The sequence below is a fragment of the Thermobia domestica genome, chromosome 17 (genome assembly GCF_964235325.1).
Source record: "Thermobia domestica chromosome 17, izTheDome1.hap1.1, whole genome shotgun sequence".
Lineage (NCBI taxonomy): Eukaryota > Metazoa > Arthropoda > Insecta > Zygentoma > Lepismatidae > Thermobia > Thermobia domestica.
The window spans coordinates 79,150,138-79,170,599 of NC_137470.1; the positions used below are offsets into that span (position 1 = coordinate 79,150,138).

General features: G+C 36.1%; 1 protein-coding gene across 1 annotated transcript in view; it reads right to left on the reverse strand.

Moving 5' to 3' along the window:
• LOC145674557 (frequenin-2-like) overlaps positions 1-20,462 on the reverse strand; it is a 142,852-nt gene that overhangs the window by 20,629 nt on the left and 101,761 nt on the right. Inside the window, exon 6 of the mRNA XM_081744731.1 lies at positions 1,464-1,552. Coding sequence (XP_081600857.1) covers positions 1,464-1,552 — 89 coding nt within the window. The remainder of the gene's footprint in view (positions 1-1,463; positions 1,553-20,462) is intronic.

A 20,462-nucleotide genomic window follows, 5' to 3' on the forward strand; every position in this document is an offset into this window, starting at 1 on the left:
ACTTAGTACTTACGAGAAAACAGTCCCAAACTCACACGTCCGAATTGGACGAAATTTCGTATAGATACCAATTTGAGTTTGGTGAATAACGTGAGAATAGTCATTCGATTCGCGTTTGCTTATTTTACGAGATATACAGGGTGATGCAAAACGGAATGCAACATAAGACAACTATGTAATACGAGTTCGAATTGGTCGAAATTTCGTATAGATACTAATTTGAGATCGATGAATAATGTGGGAATTGTCATTTGATTCGGTTTTGCTTATTTTACGCGATATACGGGGTGATGCAAAACATAATGCAACATAAGACAACTATGTAATCTGAGTCCGAAATGAACGAAATTTCGTATAGATACTAATTTGAGGTTGGTGAATAACGTGGGAAGTCATTCAAATCGTTTTGGCGTACTTTACGACATATAGAAGGTGATGCAAAACTGAATGCAACGTAAGACAACTATGTAATCCGAGTCCGACTTGGACGAAATTTCGTATGGATACTAATTTTCGGCCGGTGAGTAACGTGGAAATAGCCATTTGATTCGCTTTTGAATACTTTGCAAGGTATGCAGGGTGATGCAAAAGTAAAAAACATAGAAGGATTCTGTAATTTACCGGTATAGAACAATTAAAGCCCACACGTGGAATCCAAAATGAATATGCGGAATCTCAAGGCTATAATGGGGAACTCATTGGTGTCACAGGAAAATCTCTTGAGTAAAGGGGGTTCCTCATGAAAATGAAAGCAGAAACACTGTTCGATGTTGAGATCCTGGAAAGAAGTACGAGTCTTTGAGGACATATGTCCCTGAAATCGCACCGTTTACCAATTAAAGAAGCACCTTGGAAAGTCAACATTAGAAGGGAAACTAGGTTCCAACGACTGTAAACAGTAATAGACAAAGTTTGGCAAAAGAAGCAGCCCAACTCACATGTTCGCTTGTGGCACGCCGCTCGTTGCTTGTCAATGTCGCCTGCTGTGAATGTCAGAATGTCATTCTGCATACACGATTCAAATATAGCACGTTTCTCTCTTACCCATGAACAGCAGATTCATACGACAGGCTAATGCAAGTACATCCGAAATGACCGTTGTAGATGTGCAGACTACGTGATGCACAAATGAAAGCTTAATCTCCGCCGACAGTCATAAGTCATAACAGATGATATACGGAGGATCAAAATCCCTGGTTACAATTTGTTGCTGGACTAGGATTAGGTACTCTTGTGGTGTATTCTGTTTTGCATCACTCTGTACATTTCGTAGAGTACGCAAAAGCGAATCGAATGACTATTCTCTCGTTATTCACCGACCTCAAGTTAGTATCTATGCGAAATTTCGTGCAATTCGGACGTATGAGGTTGGGACGAATATCTTGTTAGCTATTTCGATGAGAGCATGTTAATCTATTTCTTCGTCGTTTTAAAGTTTAATAATATGACAAAACTATACTTACAATCATCTGATAAATGGCGTCCATAATGGCATACGTCTCCTCTTTTGTAATAATACCGTCATGATCTGTATCATAAAACGTAAACGCCCCTGGAAAGAAGAAGAGACGAGATCTGGTGAGAAAAATTGATATAATGTACAGAAGTTTATATAATAAAATAATGTTTATTCTATTTTCCATTGTACGAATCATTTCTTACTTTCAACTACAAAAAGTTAATTATTTATGAACATTTGGCCAATTTATGCATGAATTTACACTCTTATGTGTTCAAAAGTTACGTGATGTATGGGAAATTTCATGAATTGCTTTTTTATTGTTATCAGTACGAATAACTGGTCAGTAGACATCGGATTTTGTTTGCACTTAAAATTCATGAAATATGCATGCAACTATGCTGCTAAATGTTTAAAATATGCGCTCAATATGCACTAACAATGCAATTAAAAAGAGCATTTACAAACATGCAGCAAAGTTGAGACAAAGTTTTGTAGGTGAAAGTAACATCGAAAGTGTACTTTGCCTTTCAGGAGCTTCTCTTCACAATTTACTTTAAATTCAGTTTATATACTTCTAGTTTTTAAACACATAAAGTATCAGATTAAAATAAACACAGTGATTTGGGAACACGATTTCTAGTTTTTCTTCACATATCTATTTTCGAGTCCATTTACTTTACATGAAATAGTAAGAGTCCCACTTTTCTACACGTTTCCACTGTACCAAAAAAAAAAGTTTTCGTTCTTAAGGATTTATTCCTTCCCGTAATATGCCTTACAATGTATTACAAAATACTTCATTTCTTGGTCAGTTTATGATATTTGTATCCACAAAATGACCTCCTAACATCAATAGATGTCACTGAACAATATTTATAGAGATCAATAAGTTTAGTATCTATATTTTTGGGCAAGTCGAAATTTAACACTTGAAAGTACTTTCCCATTGCTTCAATTGTTTAGAAGTTGGAGTTTCTGGCAATAACATCCGTGAATTTCTTTCCCAAAGACTGCCAGAATTTAACAGGAACTGACTGGAGCTCGTGCTGATCTTCATCAAATAGAGCTGAGCATTTACTGGGCAGCATTTCTTGTGCCTCTTGTTTCTGAATTGATGTCAACACAATCTTATAATGTCTTTATAATTATCACATTTCTCATAACCTATTAACAATTGGAAGCGTCTTTGGTCTGCTGATTGGTTGTTAACATTGTTGGTCCTCCGTGTACTAGTCGTTCTTCCATCCTCCCACGTAGAAAGCCGTACTCTTGCATGTACATTCAAATGCATTGAAAATACAAACTATAACTGAATTTATTCAATGGTTTATGCATACATCTGAAATAAAAGCTTACAGAATATACTCTTAAGCATCAATGTATGCTCTAATCTTTAAAATATGCATTTATATGCACTATAAAACTTCAAATTCGAGCTGTATTATTGTTAGAATGTCCTACCAAGTTTAACAGAGATACATATAAGCAAACGAAATATTCATTTGCATAAAAATCCGATGTCTACTGATCAGTCACAGACTATACGTTACAACAACGTACATTCGTTGTGACGGAATACATCTGTGCGAGCAATAGTGCTGTGAACCGGAGGGCCTTCACAAAAAAGTACAAAAAAATGTTCCAAACAAACCCTCCATCAAGCGGATATACGAGAAGTTCCAGGAGATGGATAGTGTAGTGGGTGCACGGAGACGAGTTCAACCAAGGTTGTTTACAGAAGAACAATGTTCAAGCTGCGTGTGTTATGAGTCCAAAAACATCTGTGTAATGACTTTCGAGCCAGTACGGGCTCTGCATTGGCTGTGTATTAGGATGGTCCAAAATTTCGAAAGTTTGAAATTTTATCGTGGCACCCCCTAAATTTGTTCTCCCTTCCAAATAAATAATCCATGCAAAATTTCAAATCAATAGCTCAATATTTAGAGGTTGCGCAATCCACTTTAAGTTTAACAAAATTAGTGGTTTATTGTCAAACTCACAATTGACAATGGGATACACTCTGGTATTGTGCATTTATTCTTCTATATCCAATTCATGTAATTATTTATTACAAATCAACTATGCCACTGCAGAAGATGTTGTTCAAACAACGACCAATAAAGGCTGTTTTATCACGTTATATTGGTATATCATTCCCTTTGATGCATCCATTGCGTTTTGTATTTAATATGCCATTAAAAATAATGTAAACTTTACAAATTAAACAAATGTAAACTTTAAAAAATTTAAACAATTCACTGCAATGACGAATTTGTTCCCATCTGCGTCAAAAATTGCAGTCATACTTTGTCTTCCGGTGACGGAAATCACATTTCATTTGTTTTACGATTATAATCCAGGAACACCGCAGTCGGTGAGACATTTGGTTGCAGTAAGCTAATAATACCGAATTATAGCTGCTGATTGTTCCCGTTTATTTACCAGAATAAAAGGTAGAAGTGTGTTGATGCAGTTTTGCCTTGGACTGTAGTGTGACAGTGATTTTGGGATAAAATTGACATATACTTCGTTACTGCTATGGCAGAAACCACTAGAAATGAGACTAGACTTTATTTACTAGGAAAAGATAGGGAAACTCTGGCCTGAAGTAAGATACCTTCAAACGGCTATGTTTTGCGTTTTTTCGCCAACATCTAACCTTTAAAAAAATCCATGATTGTGCTAGAGTTGTTTTATGAGAAGCTGTAATATTTTGGGAAAAGGCTCGTATTCCAATTCGTAGGGAAAAGCATGCAACTGTGAAACTCGAAAAATTAAGTGGCAATGGGCAAATTTAAAGTAAAGCAAGAACCGAAAATCTACAAAAAACAGAAAGAGAATGAATGAAAGTTTGAATAATTTATTTGATATAACACATGGGGATGCCCTTAGACTAATCAGAAATAAGGAAGACAAGGACTTTCTCATTACTCAGATGGAAGAGGGACGATGTGGTTATACGGTGTGAGTGTACAGACCTCTTGCTCAAAAGGAAGCCAAGATGGCAAACAAGAAGAAAAGAAAACATGAATTGACAGAGGCAAATACTAATGCTAGCACTGCCACTAACGCAGTTACGCTGTTTGTTTCCATCAATAGTGACAGCGGCAGCAATTTGGAATCAAGTAAAAACTACTCTGATGACGAATAGAAACCTACGCAGCAGCGTACTCTGCAGAATTCCTCAGGCAAAAATGAAAGCAGAAAACCTGAAGGAAAGTTATTACTCCCGAATTTGCTTCTATGTTGGGCAGCTCGAAATTAACTGACAGAAAAGCAATTTTTCTTATAGTAGGAGCGGCCAAAGGTTTGGGCCACAATCTGGACGAAGTTACCCTCAGTCGTTCATTCATCAAACGAGTTCGTGAGCGCAATCGTCTCGGGTCAGTTGCTATTATAAAGAGCAAGTTCCAAAGAACAAGGGCCCTCGTTGTCAATTGGAATAGCAAATTCTACCAATCATAACAGGAAAAGAGTCCATCGATCACCTACCTGAAATAGTATCTGACATGGGAAAAACTCCATTGCTCGAAGTCCCAAAACTGAAATTTGGAATTGGACAAACCGATGCCATGCTAGGTCGTTGAGGTCATGGAATAGTATTGACCAGATAAATGCAATGGTAAAAAGGTAATCTTTCCTAAGATTTCTCTTAAATATGAAACAGACAATCCAGCCATTTACAAAGCCAACTGAAAAGTGTGGTCATCTCTGGTACTTGAGCGAAGAACTCATTGGCTTGGCGTTCTTGGACGACGAATTGCCCACAGAAACAAAGCAAGAAATGGTGATAAACACAGACATCAGTAATGATGAGCCTCCAAAATCCCTGCATATGCCTCGAGATGCTTTTGTTTCACTACAGGATGCAAAACAGCGGCGCAAATCTGTCTTCAACATTGGGAGGGGGACGGGTAAGACTGTTCCCGTAACCTTTTATTTTTTTAAGCGATGTTCAAAATATTTATGAAGTTGAAAAACACTGCTGTGGAGAATCTGGAAAGCAGAGTTTCTCAAACATTGGGAGGTGGGCATATTTTAAGCTTATTCTGGGGAAGGGGGAGATGAAACTCATATTACAGTAGATGAATCTGATTTCTGAGGTGAATCTGTTCTATATTATATATCAGGCGCTGTAGATGAAGTGGCAGTCGGACACAAATAATCACCCTTCTCCCCCGCAAAAAAAAATCAAATAAGATTATTGGGTGACATTCCCCCCACTTCAAAGATTGAGGGGGACATGTCCCCATCATCCCCCGGGATTTGCGCCAGTGATGGCGAGATCGAGAATTTGATAGCGAAGAACAAGATTCAGTTTTCTGAACGGCTGAGTATTCGAACAATTTATCTTGCACAAAATACGGAGACATGGAAATCAAAAACTGGCAGCTTAGCTGGCTATGAAGTAGTTAAAGACCATGCAGAACACGCAGATGCCCTCACAAAAGAGTATAACGGTAATATTACAAAGAACGAGGAACAGAAACAGTACCTATTAGGAGTTGTTGCGGAACACAGAAAACAATATCCATACTGTTCAAAGAATACCCTATCTAAGTAAACTCAATATGCGAAAGTGAAGTGTATAAATAGTGTAAACAAATAAACTGTACAAAGTTTTAATAATTCAAGTACAAGCAGCAATTATGTGCTTGTATGTAGAGTTGGGAAATATGTATAAAACGATGTGTATACAAAATATGCAACAATATATATATATATATATATATATATATATATATATATATATATATATATGACAAAATGCATATACCAATAGTATTCAAAATTTCAATCGGCTTGCGCAACCATTAAACATTGTTGTAAAAAATTTAAATTTTACCAATGTATCTATTTTCAGTCGTGTAATAAATGTTAGGGGTGCCGCAGGTAAAATTCGGAAAAAAAATATTTTTCCCTAATTTTTGAACCACCCTACTGTGCATATATGGCCTTGAAATTATACTACCATAAAATTAAACCAGTCAAGTAACTGTTGCCTGAAGATGTGGATGCCCGAACATGCAATTCTCGTGGAACCTGTACCTTCACAAGGGAAGAAATTTGATAATTAGTACTAGACTGATAAGGAATGATTGGACATATTAATGGTTAAAAGTTTCAGGTATGGGCCAGTGACAGTCCACATCGCTGAAGGAGTTGAATCTGCATTCACACAAAATTGGCGTTTGTTGTTGCATATCACGTAGTCTCGTGTTAATTATAATAATAAGTAATAATCATGCGATATGTGTTCCCATGAGTTTGCGAAGATTTTTGAATATCTTGAACATTCAGAATTAAAAAAGCAATTTCAGCTTTTAATCCCAGAAACTTGGATGCTTTGGAGTGGTTGAATGCTTATTGTGCTACGTGTCATGGAGGTCCAACACTGGAAACGATAAACTAAACACTTTACACTAACCACTAATTTGTTTAGAAAGTATTGGCACAACAGTCTAGGTAGACGATGTGCACTTTCTCACGATTCTATACATGAAATTCAATTAGTGTTATAAAATTAATAGCACATTATAGTTTGGTAACTATATATTAAAATCTTTAAATCGTATATAGAAAAGCCACAAACAGACGTGGTTATAATGTATCTAGGTACACTTAGAATACTTGAAAGAAAAATATGGGAAACTGGTTCTGGTTTAATTTCCATGTTTCTATATATAGAGGTTAGAGAGTTAGAGTAGAAAATCGAAAAAAAAGTCCTCGTACACGATTAGATCTGGTGAGGATTATCAGGGTACAAAATTAGGTGGATCCAGAGCATTTCCTTCAATACGAAAATGTGATGGCAGACAGATGAACAGTCACACACACATTAGTAAGGAATAATGAACAATTTAAATAAAACACTTATATGTGCAGTAAACCATAAAGCCTCTGACAAGTGAGGTAGTCAATTTAACTGGATTTTCTCTTGTGGCGCAGATTACCTATCTTTCAGAATTTTGCGTTCTTTTGCCTCTTCCTCCTGCATGCGTTACTCTTCCAGTGCAAAACACGAACATGTCAGCTGGTACGAGAATAGAAAGAGGTTCGTTGTTACGCTTTGCTTAATTTTCAAAGATTTTATAAACATTAATATTCCTGTGCGAGGAACTGATTATCATATAAAGATAACGAAGAAACATAGCAATTAGTTGTATTAATTATAGACTACATATAGTGATAATTTACTATATAGCGTTAGTTTCTTCCTAGAAAGCGAACTATCTAGGTATGCTTTTGTTCTTAAACTATATTTAATTAAACTTAGTAGGTCTGGTAAAAAAAAAAATGTTGCACTTAGAAATACTAACTTTATATTTACATCTTGCATATGTTTTGGTGTGTGTAATTGGTTGTATTGATTCCCAATTCATTTATAAGGAGTTTTCGTTTAAGTGCATTTGCGAAAATGTTTATCATCCGCGAATATGATTGAGATGTTTAAGTTTTAAGCACATTTTAAAAGAGATAATTTATTAGCATAGTGGTTGTGCAATGTTTGATAAATATGAATATTTTTCTGACGACTGCGTGTGGGTGAATATTTTGCGAATTATAGGATGAATGCACATTGTTTTATATCTTCTTTTCCTTTTTCCTTGCAATTTATCGTCAACATTAAAGCTACAGGTTCTTCTGGCTCTAGTATCACTGCCATTTTGGTATCACGATCTTTTGAGGGGCTCAGACTATGCAACACCTTCACACTACAGGTTCACATGAGCGGTTCAAGCGATTAGTGAATATGTGTGTTCCATTCGATACTAGCTATGAAGAGAAAAAATAAGAAAATGAAATCTTTGAGTTTTACGTCCCACGTTTATGTCATGTAGGCTAAAGGGGGCGGTGATGATGAGAAATGAATTGAATGGTGGAATGAAGATAGTGAGAGAAAGCGGGAGAACCTCGAAAAAAACCCACGCAGACTTCGTTTTTCCACCACAAAGTTCACTTGATGTGAGCTGATATCGAACCAGGAACCATTGCATCAGAGGTGAATGCTCTACCAATGAGCCACCGCGGCCTCGAGAATAAAAAAAGAGTCTGATTAGAAAGTGCTTCGGTTGTTTCGTGTCAAACCCAATACCAAGTGGCATGAAAAATATAAGCACACAAAACTCTCTTAAATACTTTGCTTATTCAGAAATTTTAATTGCAAAAGAAATTAGACTTTGCATTATTTTAGAGACTATAACTGAGTATGAAACAATTGTTACCTCCAAAGTTGCTATGTAAATTATATTTAACAGATTATGATTATTTGTAATACGTGATTACTTGTATTCGAAACTTTTGTTAAGGCGAAAAAATAATGACAGTTTAATCGTTGCACCTCAATTCACCTTGTCCATGACACACGATAGATACAAACTTCGTAAAACTTGGTGCATCTATTGTTTCACTTCTGTTACTATTATCCATACGTTTTAATAGTATTGGGGGCATGGTGGCTCAGTAGTAGAACACTGAGGGGTTCAACGAGACACATTATGGAATTTAACCCTGCCTTTACACAATAAAATTTGTCTCATTGGTATTATTTCTTCAGCAGACACCGTCTTAATTTTTGTAACTGCAACGTGACACAGTAACTCATTCCCACATTAAAATATTCTCAGGAAAGTTCAAAATTTTTATTACAGATACAACTCATTATTTTTGTACATTTTCAAGGAATTAGTTGGTAACAGATTGATATTAGTCAGTATGAGTTCACACATACACAATCAGTGGCGTATCCTGAGTTTTGAGGTTGGGCATGCAATGTTCCAATACCACTACTTCTACTACCACTATATTATTATTATTATTTTATTATTATTATTATTATTATTATTATTATTATTATTATTATTATTATTATTATTATTATTATTATTATTATTATTATTTGTAAAACGCTCCAGCACTCCTGTATGGTGGAACATTCTATCTTGCGGCGTAAAATAAACTTTACATCTGTTTCAGTATCATGATGATGATGATGATGATTGGTGTTCTGCCCGAAGGCAAGTCTTTGACCCGAAGGTCCCATGGTGTTTTTCCATTTCCTTCCATGGGATGATGATGACGTCCTAAGGATGGGACCTACAGCTTAACGTGGGATCCGGACCACTTGTATTTCCACCGGGATCAAACACGGGACCCCTTGATTACAAGGCGACGAGCGTAACCACTCATTCACGGGTGACACAATATTGAATGATGAAAAGAAATATATTTTGTTCAAGTGCAAACAGTACACTGTTCGAGAAACGAATGTTCCACCGTCAATTTCTAACTAGTTTTCAAAATCACTTTCATGCTTTAAAATGCTTGCACTTCCTCTCCCGCTAATAAAATAACGTAGTTCAAGTATATTCTTACTAGGTAGCTATTGAACAATTTAAAAATACACACTATTCACTCGGAAACACAATTAAGAAATAATATAATCAATCCAAGGGTTAATATAATCCACTCAATAATCAATCCAATGTTTGCTGAATTTGCTTCTCCAACTTAAGCTCTTAAAAAAAAAAAAAAAAAAAAAAAAAACAGAGACAGTGGTAAATTAAATAAGTTGGCTACTGTGACTGAGGACATGAGGAAGATTGTCAGCGAGGACAATGATCCCCTTTCTCAAAGAGGGACACCTTCGAGCAGGCAGGCACATTGCGCTTTTTTTCTCACCCTCTCTCTCTGTTTCGTTTGACAGAAGAGCAAAAAGAATGTGGATGATCCAATCACCCATGTAACGCTGTAATGAAGTCCCAGTCGTCATTGCATTTCCTCTTGCCCCTCTCGCCCAGAAACTTACGAAACTAATGGATACTTTTTATATATGTTCCTCGCTACGTTCCAGCGGTTTCTCAAGCATGTATATAACTCCAAAGTTTGTTTGTTACATTGGTATGCACATCTATAAGCGCATCCTAATAGTAATGCGGAATTAATACTTGAAAAAAAAATAGTTTGGGAAAAGAAGGGGGTTCAATTATCTTTTGCGTTACTCTTGTACCCACCATTCTCTGTAAATATAACATGTTCAAAAAGAGTAGACTATCTGAAAATAATTAGAATTATGATAATACTCACCAATTACTTGAAAAGAAAATCCACTCTTCTGGTCTTCTTGCAAAATTCCTCGGTGACTTTGTCAAAGAATGAATCGTTGCTTTTCATTTCTATTAGAAGATCTTTCTCTATAGACATCATCGCCAAAGCCGAAATACGTTCTTGTCCTTGAGAATTTCTCTGGAATGTTTTTATGCGTTTCAAGGCCGAAATAGAACGTTCCACTGATGATGTAGTTGAAGGTATAACTCTAATTAATTCGCACAGTTTGTTAAGTTCTTGAAGGCCAGTCTGTAGACCATTTAAAACTAAGAAGTTGTAAATATCTCCCAAACTCCTTCCCACAAAATGATCAGAATTATAGAAACCCTTAAGCTCGGCTTTCAATCGTACAAAATCAAATAACTTTGCGTACATTTTCTCCAATTGCACAAACTGTGGTTCTGGAAAATCTTTAGAAAATTTTGAAAATTTAGAACAATCAAGAAGTTCCAAAAAAGACATTTCTGGCAGTGAATCAAAACGGTGCTGCAGCTGCAATATTATGGTGTCATATATTTCACAATAAAGCCTCTTGAATTCCTCCTCTACTGATAAGGAATTGGCTTGTTTTCGACGTTTTGTCGGCGGATCATTAGATAGTAAGGTGTCGCGCAAAACTTCTTCAAAACCATTGTTGCGTTTTGATGACAGTCTCTCCTTCAGTGTCAGTATTTCTTTTGAACAATACGCAATGTCTAAAGACTTGGACTGTAAGATATTAAACACTACATCGGTGAAAGTGTATATGTCTTGAAACAAATTTAGAAGAAAATTAAACTGAAAGTCATTTAATTTTGCAAGAAATCCGTCTGCCTCTTGTACGGTAATACTATCCCAATCCCCAGGAGATTCTAAGATGGCTTCTAATAGTTTCTGGAGCTGATCTTTGCAGTTAGCAATAGTTTGCACTAATCGGCTGGAAAAGTTCCATCTCGTAGCTGCAAGTCGTGGGAATCTTTTCTTAACAAATGTGTCCAACATATTAGTTCTTTTTGTTGAAGAAGAGAAAAATGCAGCAATTCCATTAATCGTAACGAAGAATATGCGACAAGCACTAATAAAGGAAACGGATTGTGACAACACAAGATTTAGCTTATGCGCGTAACAATGTATAAAAATCGCCTCCGGAACAATTTCCCTTACCCGCGTCTGGACCCCACTTATGTCACCTGCTAACACTGCAGCCCCGTCGTAAGTTTGTGCGATCAGTTTATTTTTGCACTCAAACTGTTCTAACACTTTCATAATTAGATTTGTTAATGCGGCAGCACTACGATCAGAACTAACGTCACTAAACCCTAAAAATCTTTCAACAACGTTATTGTTGTGACTGTAACGCAACACAGTAGATAACTGGGATAGATTGGTGACATCTGATGTTTCATCGATCATTATAGATACGAAACGTCTTGTTTTGATTTGAGATTTAATTTCTTCAACCATAACTGCACCCACACTTTGTATTAAATCATTTTGAATTAAGGGAGATGTACCTGAGAAAACCTTAGATGTGGTCAAATGATGTTTCAATTTTGCATCAAATTCTGATAACAACTGCAGGATTTCCACGTAGTTGCCTCGGTTGTTCGATTCTTCGCTCTCGTCGTGCCCGCGAAAAGGTAATTCTTGCTTGCATAAAAGACACGTCACATACGTTAGTCTTTTCAAAATTCCCCTATTCTCTTTTACTGTTTCATTATGTTTTCTAATATCCTCTCGCTTTTGCTTATCAAATTGTACGTCTATTCTAATTTTGCCAAAGGTCGCCAATGTTATTAGTGCATTAACGTGAGAGTCCGATTTGTCGTGCCTTGTAATAGCAGTATGAAGGTTATTCAGGTCTACGTAGCCCCGGTTTTTACTGTTCCATGGTGAGTTCTCGGTTCCGAACAAAACATAAGGCCAACAAAATAGTTTGCACAAATTTTCCGAACCGCAAAGCCACACAGTTTTATTATACACTTCGGGATTAAAATTACGCACACAAGTTTTGTTTTGTGACTTTAAGTTCGTTAGAGCTGGAGTGGGTCGTCCATTCCTTACTATAAGTAACTTTTCCTCCATAGGGCGAGCACTGAAAGGTTTTTCAAACAAGTTCAAAATTACGTCTTCTCTATCCATAGTAAACACTAAAAAGATACACTTCACACAAGACACAACACTAACGATAAAGTAAAACGCACGCACTATAAATATTTCATACAACGAAACGAAATAAAGTTAAAGATCGCACCGTACCACACATCTTTCCGAAATTTCTTCAACTATGAGTCAATGAACTTTTCCCGCTCGAACGAGGACTTCCGATAACACATTCTCTCGTCAATTTTCGCGGATTTTTCGGCCAACTTGTGCTTTCCGTAAAAGTACGCTTTGTTGCCGTAATTCAAAGCCATATTTCACAGCATTCATAAAACATTTTTTTCATACACCGATACTCTCTTGCATTTAGATCCGACAACGCTGCAAAAGCAGAAGAAATTCTGCTTTCACGTCAGACATTTTTTTTAAATACTTTGTTTCCAACCACTTAAGCATTTCTTTTTCACTAAACAAATTCATACACATTTAAATCACATCTGCGCGATTCTTTTATTTAACAAATAGTACATTAAGTGACTACAAAGTAAATGTATTTGAGATAATGTCAATACATATTCTCCGTACTAGCAATTTGATTCATTTAGCTCATTTCCTTCATTTAACTAACTAACTAACTCTATGGCTTATGGAACCCGGAGGTTCAATGCCGCGTTCATAAAAGCTCTCCACTGACTTCTATCCTTAGCTAATTGCATCCAGTTTCTACTTTGTATTCCAATCTCTGCGAGATCCATCTTAATATTGTCCTCCCATCTTCCCCTAGGTCTTCCTAATGGTCGTTTTCCGATTGGTCTTCCAGTCAAGACTTTGAAAGCGGTTCTACTTTCTTCCATTCTAGCTACATGACCCGCCCACCTAAGCCTCCTAGACTTGACGACCCTAACAATGTTGGGTAGACCATATAAATTATGTAGTTCCTCGTTATGAAGTTTCCGCCATTCCCCATTCCCGTTCCTCTTGGATCCGAATATTCGCCTCAGGATCTTGTTCTCGAAAACTTTCAGTCTATGTTCTTCCCTCACAGTAAGCGACAGTGTTTCGCAACCATACAGAACAACAGGCATGATTATCGTTTTATATTTAAGCTTCAAATTCTTCGACAGAATTCGCGATGACAAGAGATTTTGAACCGAATAGTAACACGAATTCCCTGCTTTTAGTCGACATTTAATTTCTTCGTGAATATGATTTTCGTCTGTTAATATCGATCCTAAATATTTGAAACTATCCACTTTATCAAAAGTATTATTTAATATTTTAACGCATCCACAATTTGCCGTATTACGGTCCCGACGCACTTCCATGTATTTAGTTTTCTCTGCATTTACTTCTAAATCCATGTCCCTGCAAGCGTTTAATAAGATCTCTGCATTTCGTTCTATTGTTCTCCTATTATCCCCTATTAAATTTACATCATCAGCATATGCCATAACCTGGTGAATACCGTTCAAGTGTAGGCCCTGGTTGCTATCTTTGATTTTCCTTATAGCGTATTCTAGAACGAAGTTAAATAATAATGGAGACAACGCATCTCCTTGTTTCAGGCCATTCTCGACGTGAAAGCTCGTGGACAAAAATTTTCCTACCCGGATGTTACTTTGGGATTCATTTAAACATATCTTAATTAATCTAATTAGCTTTCTCGGTATTCCAAGTTTTGTAAGAACGTTGTATACTGTTTCTCTGCTAACCGAGTCGTACGCCTTTCTAAAAACAATAAGTAGTTGATGTACCGGGGTATTGTATTCCCACTTTTTTTCGAGTATTTGGCGAATGGTAAATATTTGGTCGATAGTTGATCGATTTCGTCTAAATCCGCACTGATAATCTCCAATAATTTCATCTGCGTAAGGGGTCATCTGCTAACAGAATATTTGAAAGGATTTTATAGGATGTTGACAGAAGAGAAATGCCTCGATAATTATTACAGTCTGTTTTGTCGCCTTTCTTGTGAATCGGAACAATGATTGATTCTTTCCACTCCTGTGGCAATTCTTCCTTGTTCCAGATAAGGAGGATGAGTTTGTGTATCTTGTTCCACAATTTTTCGCCTCCAGCTAAAATTAACTCAGCCGGAATTTCATCTACACCCGGAGATTTATATTTCTTTAATTTCTTTATAGCGGTTTCTACTTCTATTCGGTTGGGTTCTGGAATATACGGTTCTGCGGTGTGTATCACCTTTTTTCCACGCGCACTAGTTTTTGATTGCGTGTTAAGCAAATCGTCAAAGAAATATTTCCATCTATTTACGATGCTATCCGTGTCAATGAGAACTGTACCGTCAGATTTCTTTAATATATAAGCACGAGGTTGATAGCCCTTTTTAAATTCATTGATTCCCTTATACATGTCCCGGATGTTTTTATTTTTACTATTATCTTCATGTTCCTTAATTTTAGCTTTCAGAAAATCGCGTTTCTTTGTTCTAAAAGTTTTGGAAGTTTCCCGCCTGATATCTGCGAACTTTTGTGTAGTTATTTCATTCGGATTTTGTAGCCAGCGTAATTTAGCCTGTTTTCTCTTCTCTGCTAGTGTTATGCATTCCTGGTCGAACCATGGTTTGTTCCTACATATTTCCGCATGTCCCAATGTTTCTTTTGCTGAAAGTTTAATGCTATCTCTAATTTCAATCCAGGTATCCTCAACACTAGCGCACTCCGAATCTTCCAAAGCCGAGAATCTATTCGAAACTTCAATCTGGTATTTCTCTCTTACCTGGCTCTCTTCTAATTTCTTTAAATTGAATCTCTCCGTTTTCGGACAATGAATATTACCTTTATTCAACGATAACCTCTCTCGTATTATCGCTGCTACCAGGTAGTGGTCGGTGTCACAATCAGCCCCTCTAAACGACCGGACATCAATTATGCTGGATTGCCTTCTTATATCTACTAAAATGTGATCAATTTGATTGTGTGTTTTTCCGTCTGGTGATGTCCAAGTGTATTTATGAACGTCGCGATGTGGGAATTTTGTACTCTTCACGATTAGGTTTTTGGATGTTGCAAAGTTCACGAGTCTAACACCGTTGTCATTACTTTCCTTATGCAGACTTCCATTTGAAATAATCGGTTTGAAAATATCCTCTCGTCCTACCTTCGCATTGAAATCGCCTAATAGAATTTTCATATGGTATCGCGGGAGTTGGTCAAATATCCTTTCCATTTCTTCCTAAAAACTGTCTTTTATATCGTCATCCTTATCTTCAGTTGAGACATGTACATTTAAAACAATAATATCACACCACCGTCCCTTAAGAGTAATAAAAGAAAGTCTATCAGTAACAAATTCAACCCGTTTAATTGCTGGTAATATACGTTTATGAACGAAAAACCCTGTTCCTAACTGGTGATTTTTATTTCCTTCCCCGTAAAAGAACGTAAAATTTCCGGAATTCTCAGATCCATTTCCTTCCCACCTAACTTCCTGAACTCCTACTACGTCCATCCTGTATTTCTCTAACTCACTCGTTACGGATTTTAACGCGCCTGCCCTCTAAAGACTCCTAATATTCCATGTTCCAAATCTCATGTCCATTTTCTTTTGCTGAGGTCGTGCCAAGTTATCAGTCCGTGTCTGAGGCTTTTGTGAATATTTCTGAACAAGTGCTTTTCTTTTACAGGATGAGGTTGTTAGCCCTACCCAAACCCCCAAGCTGGAGGACCACTCCTAGTCGGCTGTCCGCGACTGCTTATTCAGTATATTCGCAGCTAACCTCTATATCTAGAGGCCTTCTCCTCGATCCGCAACCTGAGGACGCGCCATGCCGTGGTGACAGGAACCCACGTTAACGTTCCTTTATTTAGCTAATGCAATTAAATTGAGAGAGTATTTGGTATATCTTTGATTTAGTCATTTCGTGTATATGTATAGATGGCAACTATGCTGCGTGCAACTTTCGAGTTGCATGCATTTTGGATTTCTCTCGCTTCTTTCATTCAATAAAACACAGGTTTACAGGCTAGCGGACGAGAAGGATCTTGAGCGGATGCCTACACACATTGTCGAGAATACTGCAGCGCCACACGTGAACAGTTTTCTCAACTACTGACTGCCAGCTTTCGTAACGCGTACTGGCCTACGATATCAAGGGAAGTTCCGTAATTTTTCAGTCTTGGCTTCTTGAAAATTAATTAAAAATAAATGAACTAGAATAAGAACGCATGCAATGCTTGCCTTGCATTCATGCAGAATACGCCACTGTACACAATGCACTATAAAAATATTTTCCACTATAAAAAATATACACTTTGATTTAAATATATATATATATATATATATATATATATTAGAGACTTCATGTTATTAGCCCTTTCAGCAGATACCCTCACAATTGTGAGTGCTACTTTCACTGTGGCAAAAACTGCCAATCCAAGGATTTTAGACCACAAATTAGCTACAAGTACATTTGTGACTGTCTGAATGGTAAGTTATCAGGTGTTGAGTTGACATATGTTGAGTATACTAGAAATCACAACGTTTATGAGTAGTGTGTCCTGCGGAGTTGAAGAAAACCCTCGAGAACCATAGTTTTGAAACTCTATTACTCGTCGTCTGAAGTGTACTTGGTAAGTATATATGCTTTGTATTGTGAATTAAGATCTATTTCTTCATTAGGGCAATTTGTTATGTTTGCAAGGTAATTATCAAATTGGCGGGAAAGTCGTAAATTTTGACCATCACAATTGAGAGGGTAGCCAATAAAGGCAACTTTTTTGTTTCAGAGATTTAGAAAATTCACTTTTTCTTTGTTTAGAGAAAGCAGATTTTTGTGTCTTTTGAAACCAAAAGAATCAATATTGTTTTTATTTTTTCGACGATTTTTCTTTAAATTATGCCACTAGTATACAAATTCAGTAATTTCGTGTAAAATCTAAGGGTAATACAAATAATGTTTGACGGGGTCTTCGCACTGTGTATTGAAATGTATTGTTATTTCTTCGTAGTAGTAGTATTCAAGGTCTTCTTACCTAGTTGCTCTTGATTGGTATATAGTAAATATTTCCTCATTCACACGACTCTTGCAAGTTGAAAAGGTAACCACCGAAATATTTAAGTACGTATTTCGGAATATTCTCTTCTACCCTAAATTTTTAATACTTCTATTACTCATGTATGGGTTTACCTTTTTATATAACTTCCCGCTTCATATGCAACTATCATTTTAAAGAAAACCTTCTCACCTTGCAATATGAACATAGAACTTGATAATCGAGAGTTTGTTTTGTTTTGTTGTGTTTGTGTGTGTGTGTGTGTTTAGATGCGATAGATAAAATTAGTGTCTTCGACCAAAACTTATCATTTGGTGTTACTGTTTCTCAAACAACAGTAGAGAAAGATATAGTAGGGACAGTAGGGAAAGATACAACAAGAAAAATAAAAAAAGTACGATAAAGTAACTCGGCCAGAATTTGTGAATCTGTACAATTGAAGTATGGGATGAGTTAACAAGATAGGTTAGCTTATATCCTATTACAAAATTCATTTGAAATCTAAAAAGTGGTAAGTACGTGTCATTTTCCATTTTGTTGATATAGCAGTGTGTAACTCATGGTTTGAATACAAGAGCAACTCCTTGGCTTGCCACGTTCCAGAAAACCAATCATCGATATTATTCACTTCAGTATATTTTGGTCGAAGCTTTAATGCTTTCTCAGTTTCCACCAAGAAAAAAGGGAAGACCTAGTACCGACGAAGAGCAAGAAGAAACTGAGTCAAAGAATTCAACAGAAAAACCACCAACACTACCAGTAGATAATGTGAGGTACGATTGTGTCTTTCACTGATCTATACCACAAAAACTCAAAAACCGTCTTTGCAGTAGGGTGGAACGATGCAAAAATATATCTAGGCTTTTATGTAGTAATTGCAATGTATTTTTATGTTTGACAAAAAACAGCAACTGTTTCCAACGATGTCATAACAAACAGGTTTGAAATAACTGTTACAAGTGGTGATCTGGAGCCTCTGTAGTGATCTGGAGTTTCTACCATATATAACAACTATAGATGCAACTTTTCAATATGCGAGCACACTCTACTTGTCTATAAATAGTTTTCCACTTAAGAGCCAAGCTAAGAGAAGAAATCGATTCTCTTCAAAATATGTACACATTCTGCATTGCAATCATATATGTTATATTGTGAAACATCGAAATAATGAAACAAATTTTTGAATAAAGTGTACTAATGTAAGCCAAAACTACAGAAGCAAGTTCGTTTATTTACAAATACACAACTCAAAAGAATCTGAGTATTAAAAAGAATGAAATAAACGGTATTTTCTTAGAAATAATATACATTTGTGTACCGTAAGTGGCTACCCTGACAAATGTGAGGGCATGGTTTCTTACGCAAAATGCAAAATTTTCAGGATATTTTTTCCACATTATGTTAATATGGCTAACAAACACCCCAGAAACAAAAATAAATATTTCACGGCCCCAGAAACAGATTTTGAAGTGAAAGGGTTAAAGAATAATTTTCTTTATTACCAATGATGTTCTAAATCCATTTCATACAGAATAATTGATTCTTAGAATGAAGTTGAAAGGAGATCTGATATGGATGCTTATGGAATGTCGGGCACACTATATATTAATAGAAATTAAAACACATGTGACAATGAAAATTCATAAATGTATAATTTTGGTAAAAAAAATGTATTTATCTAGGAACAACAGTGTAATTGGAACTAAGGCCTGTTGTATTGAATGAATAAGTATATAACTTACTAAATAAATAAATGTTAACTGAACACTAAATTGTCTTATTATCATTATATTGCGAGTGGTGATAATGATTAGAAATAATGTAAGTAAAAGGCTAATACTCACCGCAAGAAACAAAAACTGTTTTTGTTTCTTGTGGTGACTATTAGCCTTATACTTACATTATTACTAAATTGCCTTGTTTATTTGATGCATAAAACATATGTTACAAAAACAATGAAAGAAAGAGTTTAAGTTTTTTTCTCTTCTCAGCGGTTTCTGTTAGAGCAGCTTGTTATTTACGCTGAAATTTAAAGTTTACTATATCTAAATTTTAATAATAATTTATTGAAAACAACCACCATTTGTACCACCTAACAATTAAGGATTTCGTGCAATATTTTGTGCATATTTGCAGACAACTCCAATAGTCTGACCATTAATGGATATTATAAACAAAGTATTGCAGCTAAAAACGCACTATAGAACAGCAAATTTCCATCATTTACTCTCTTGGATAATACAATGCATCTTGATACTAAATTCTCAATTAATACAAATATAGATGGTTTTATATCGTGTTAACCAACATTTACCTAACATTCAAATATTTATTACTTTAATGGTTGTACTACCTTGATCAAAACGTTCCAGGAATCACCCTCATGTGGCGCCCTCAGCCACCTGATTTGACTTGTGTGTGAGTTTCCACACCTGTCAGCAATATTCCCCCCCAATTTGAACATCTTACAGTTAGTTTGCCATTTGAGAAAGTGACGTAGTGTTGAGTACATATGTTTGGGTACATGTTTCGATTTTTGCAATGGAGTTAATTTTGCAACAACGAATGTGTGCGTTAAAAAAGGATTCAACGATGCAAAGACCTTGGAAATGTTGGAAAAGTATTTCGGGAATGATACTCCAAAAACAGCGGTTTACGAATAGCGAGCACCCAATGAGCCGAGACCATGAAAACCACTTCGTTTTCAGTCGAAAAATGTGATGGTTACGGTTTTCATAGATACAACACTGTTCTACGTCATGAATTTCTGCCAGGAAGTCAGACAATCAACAAGG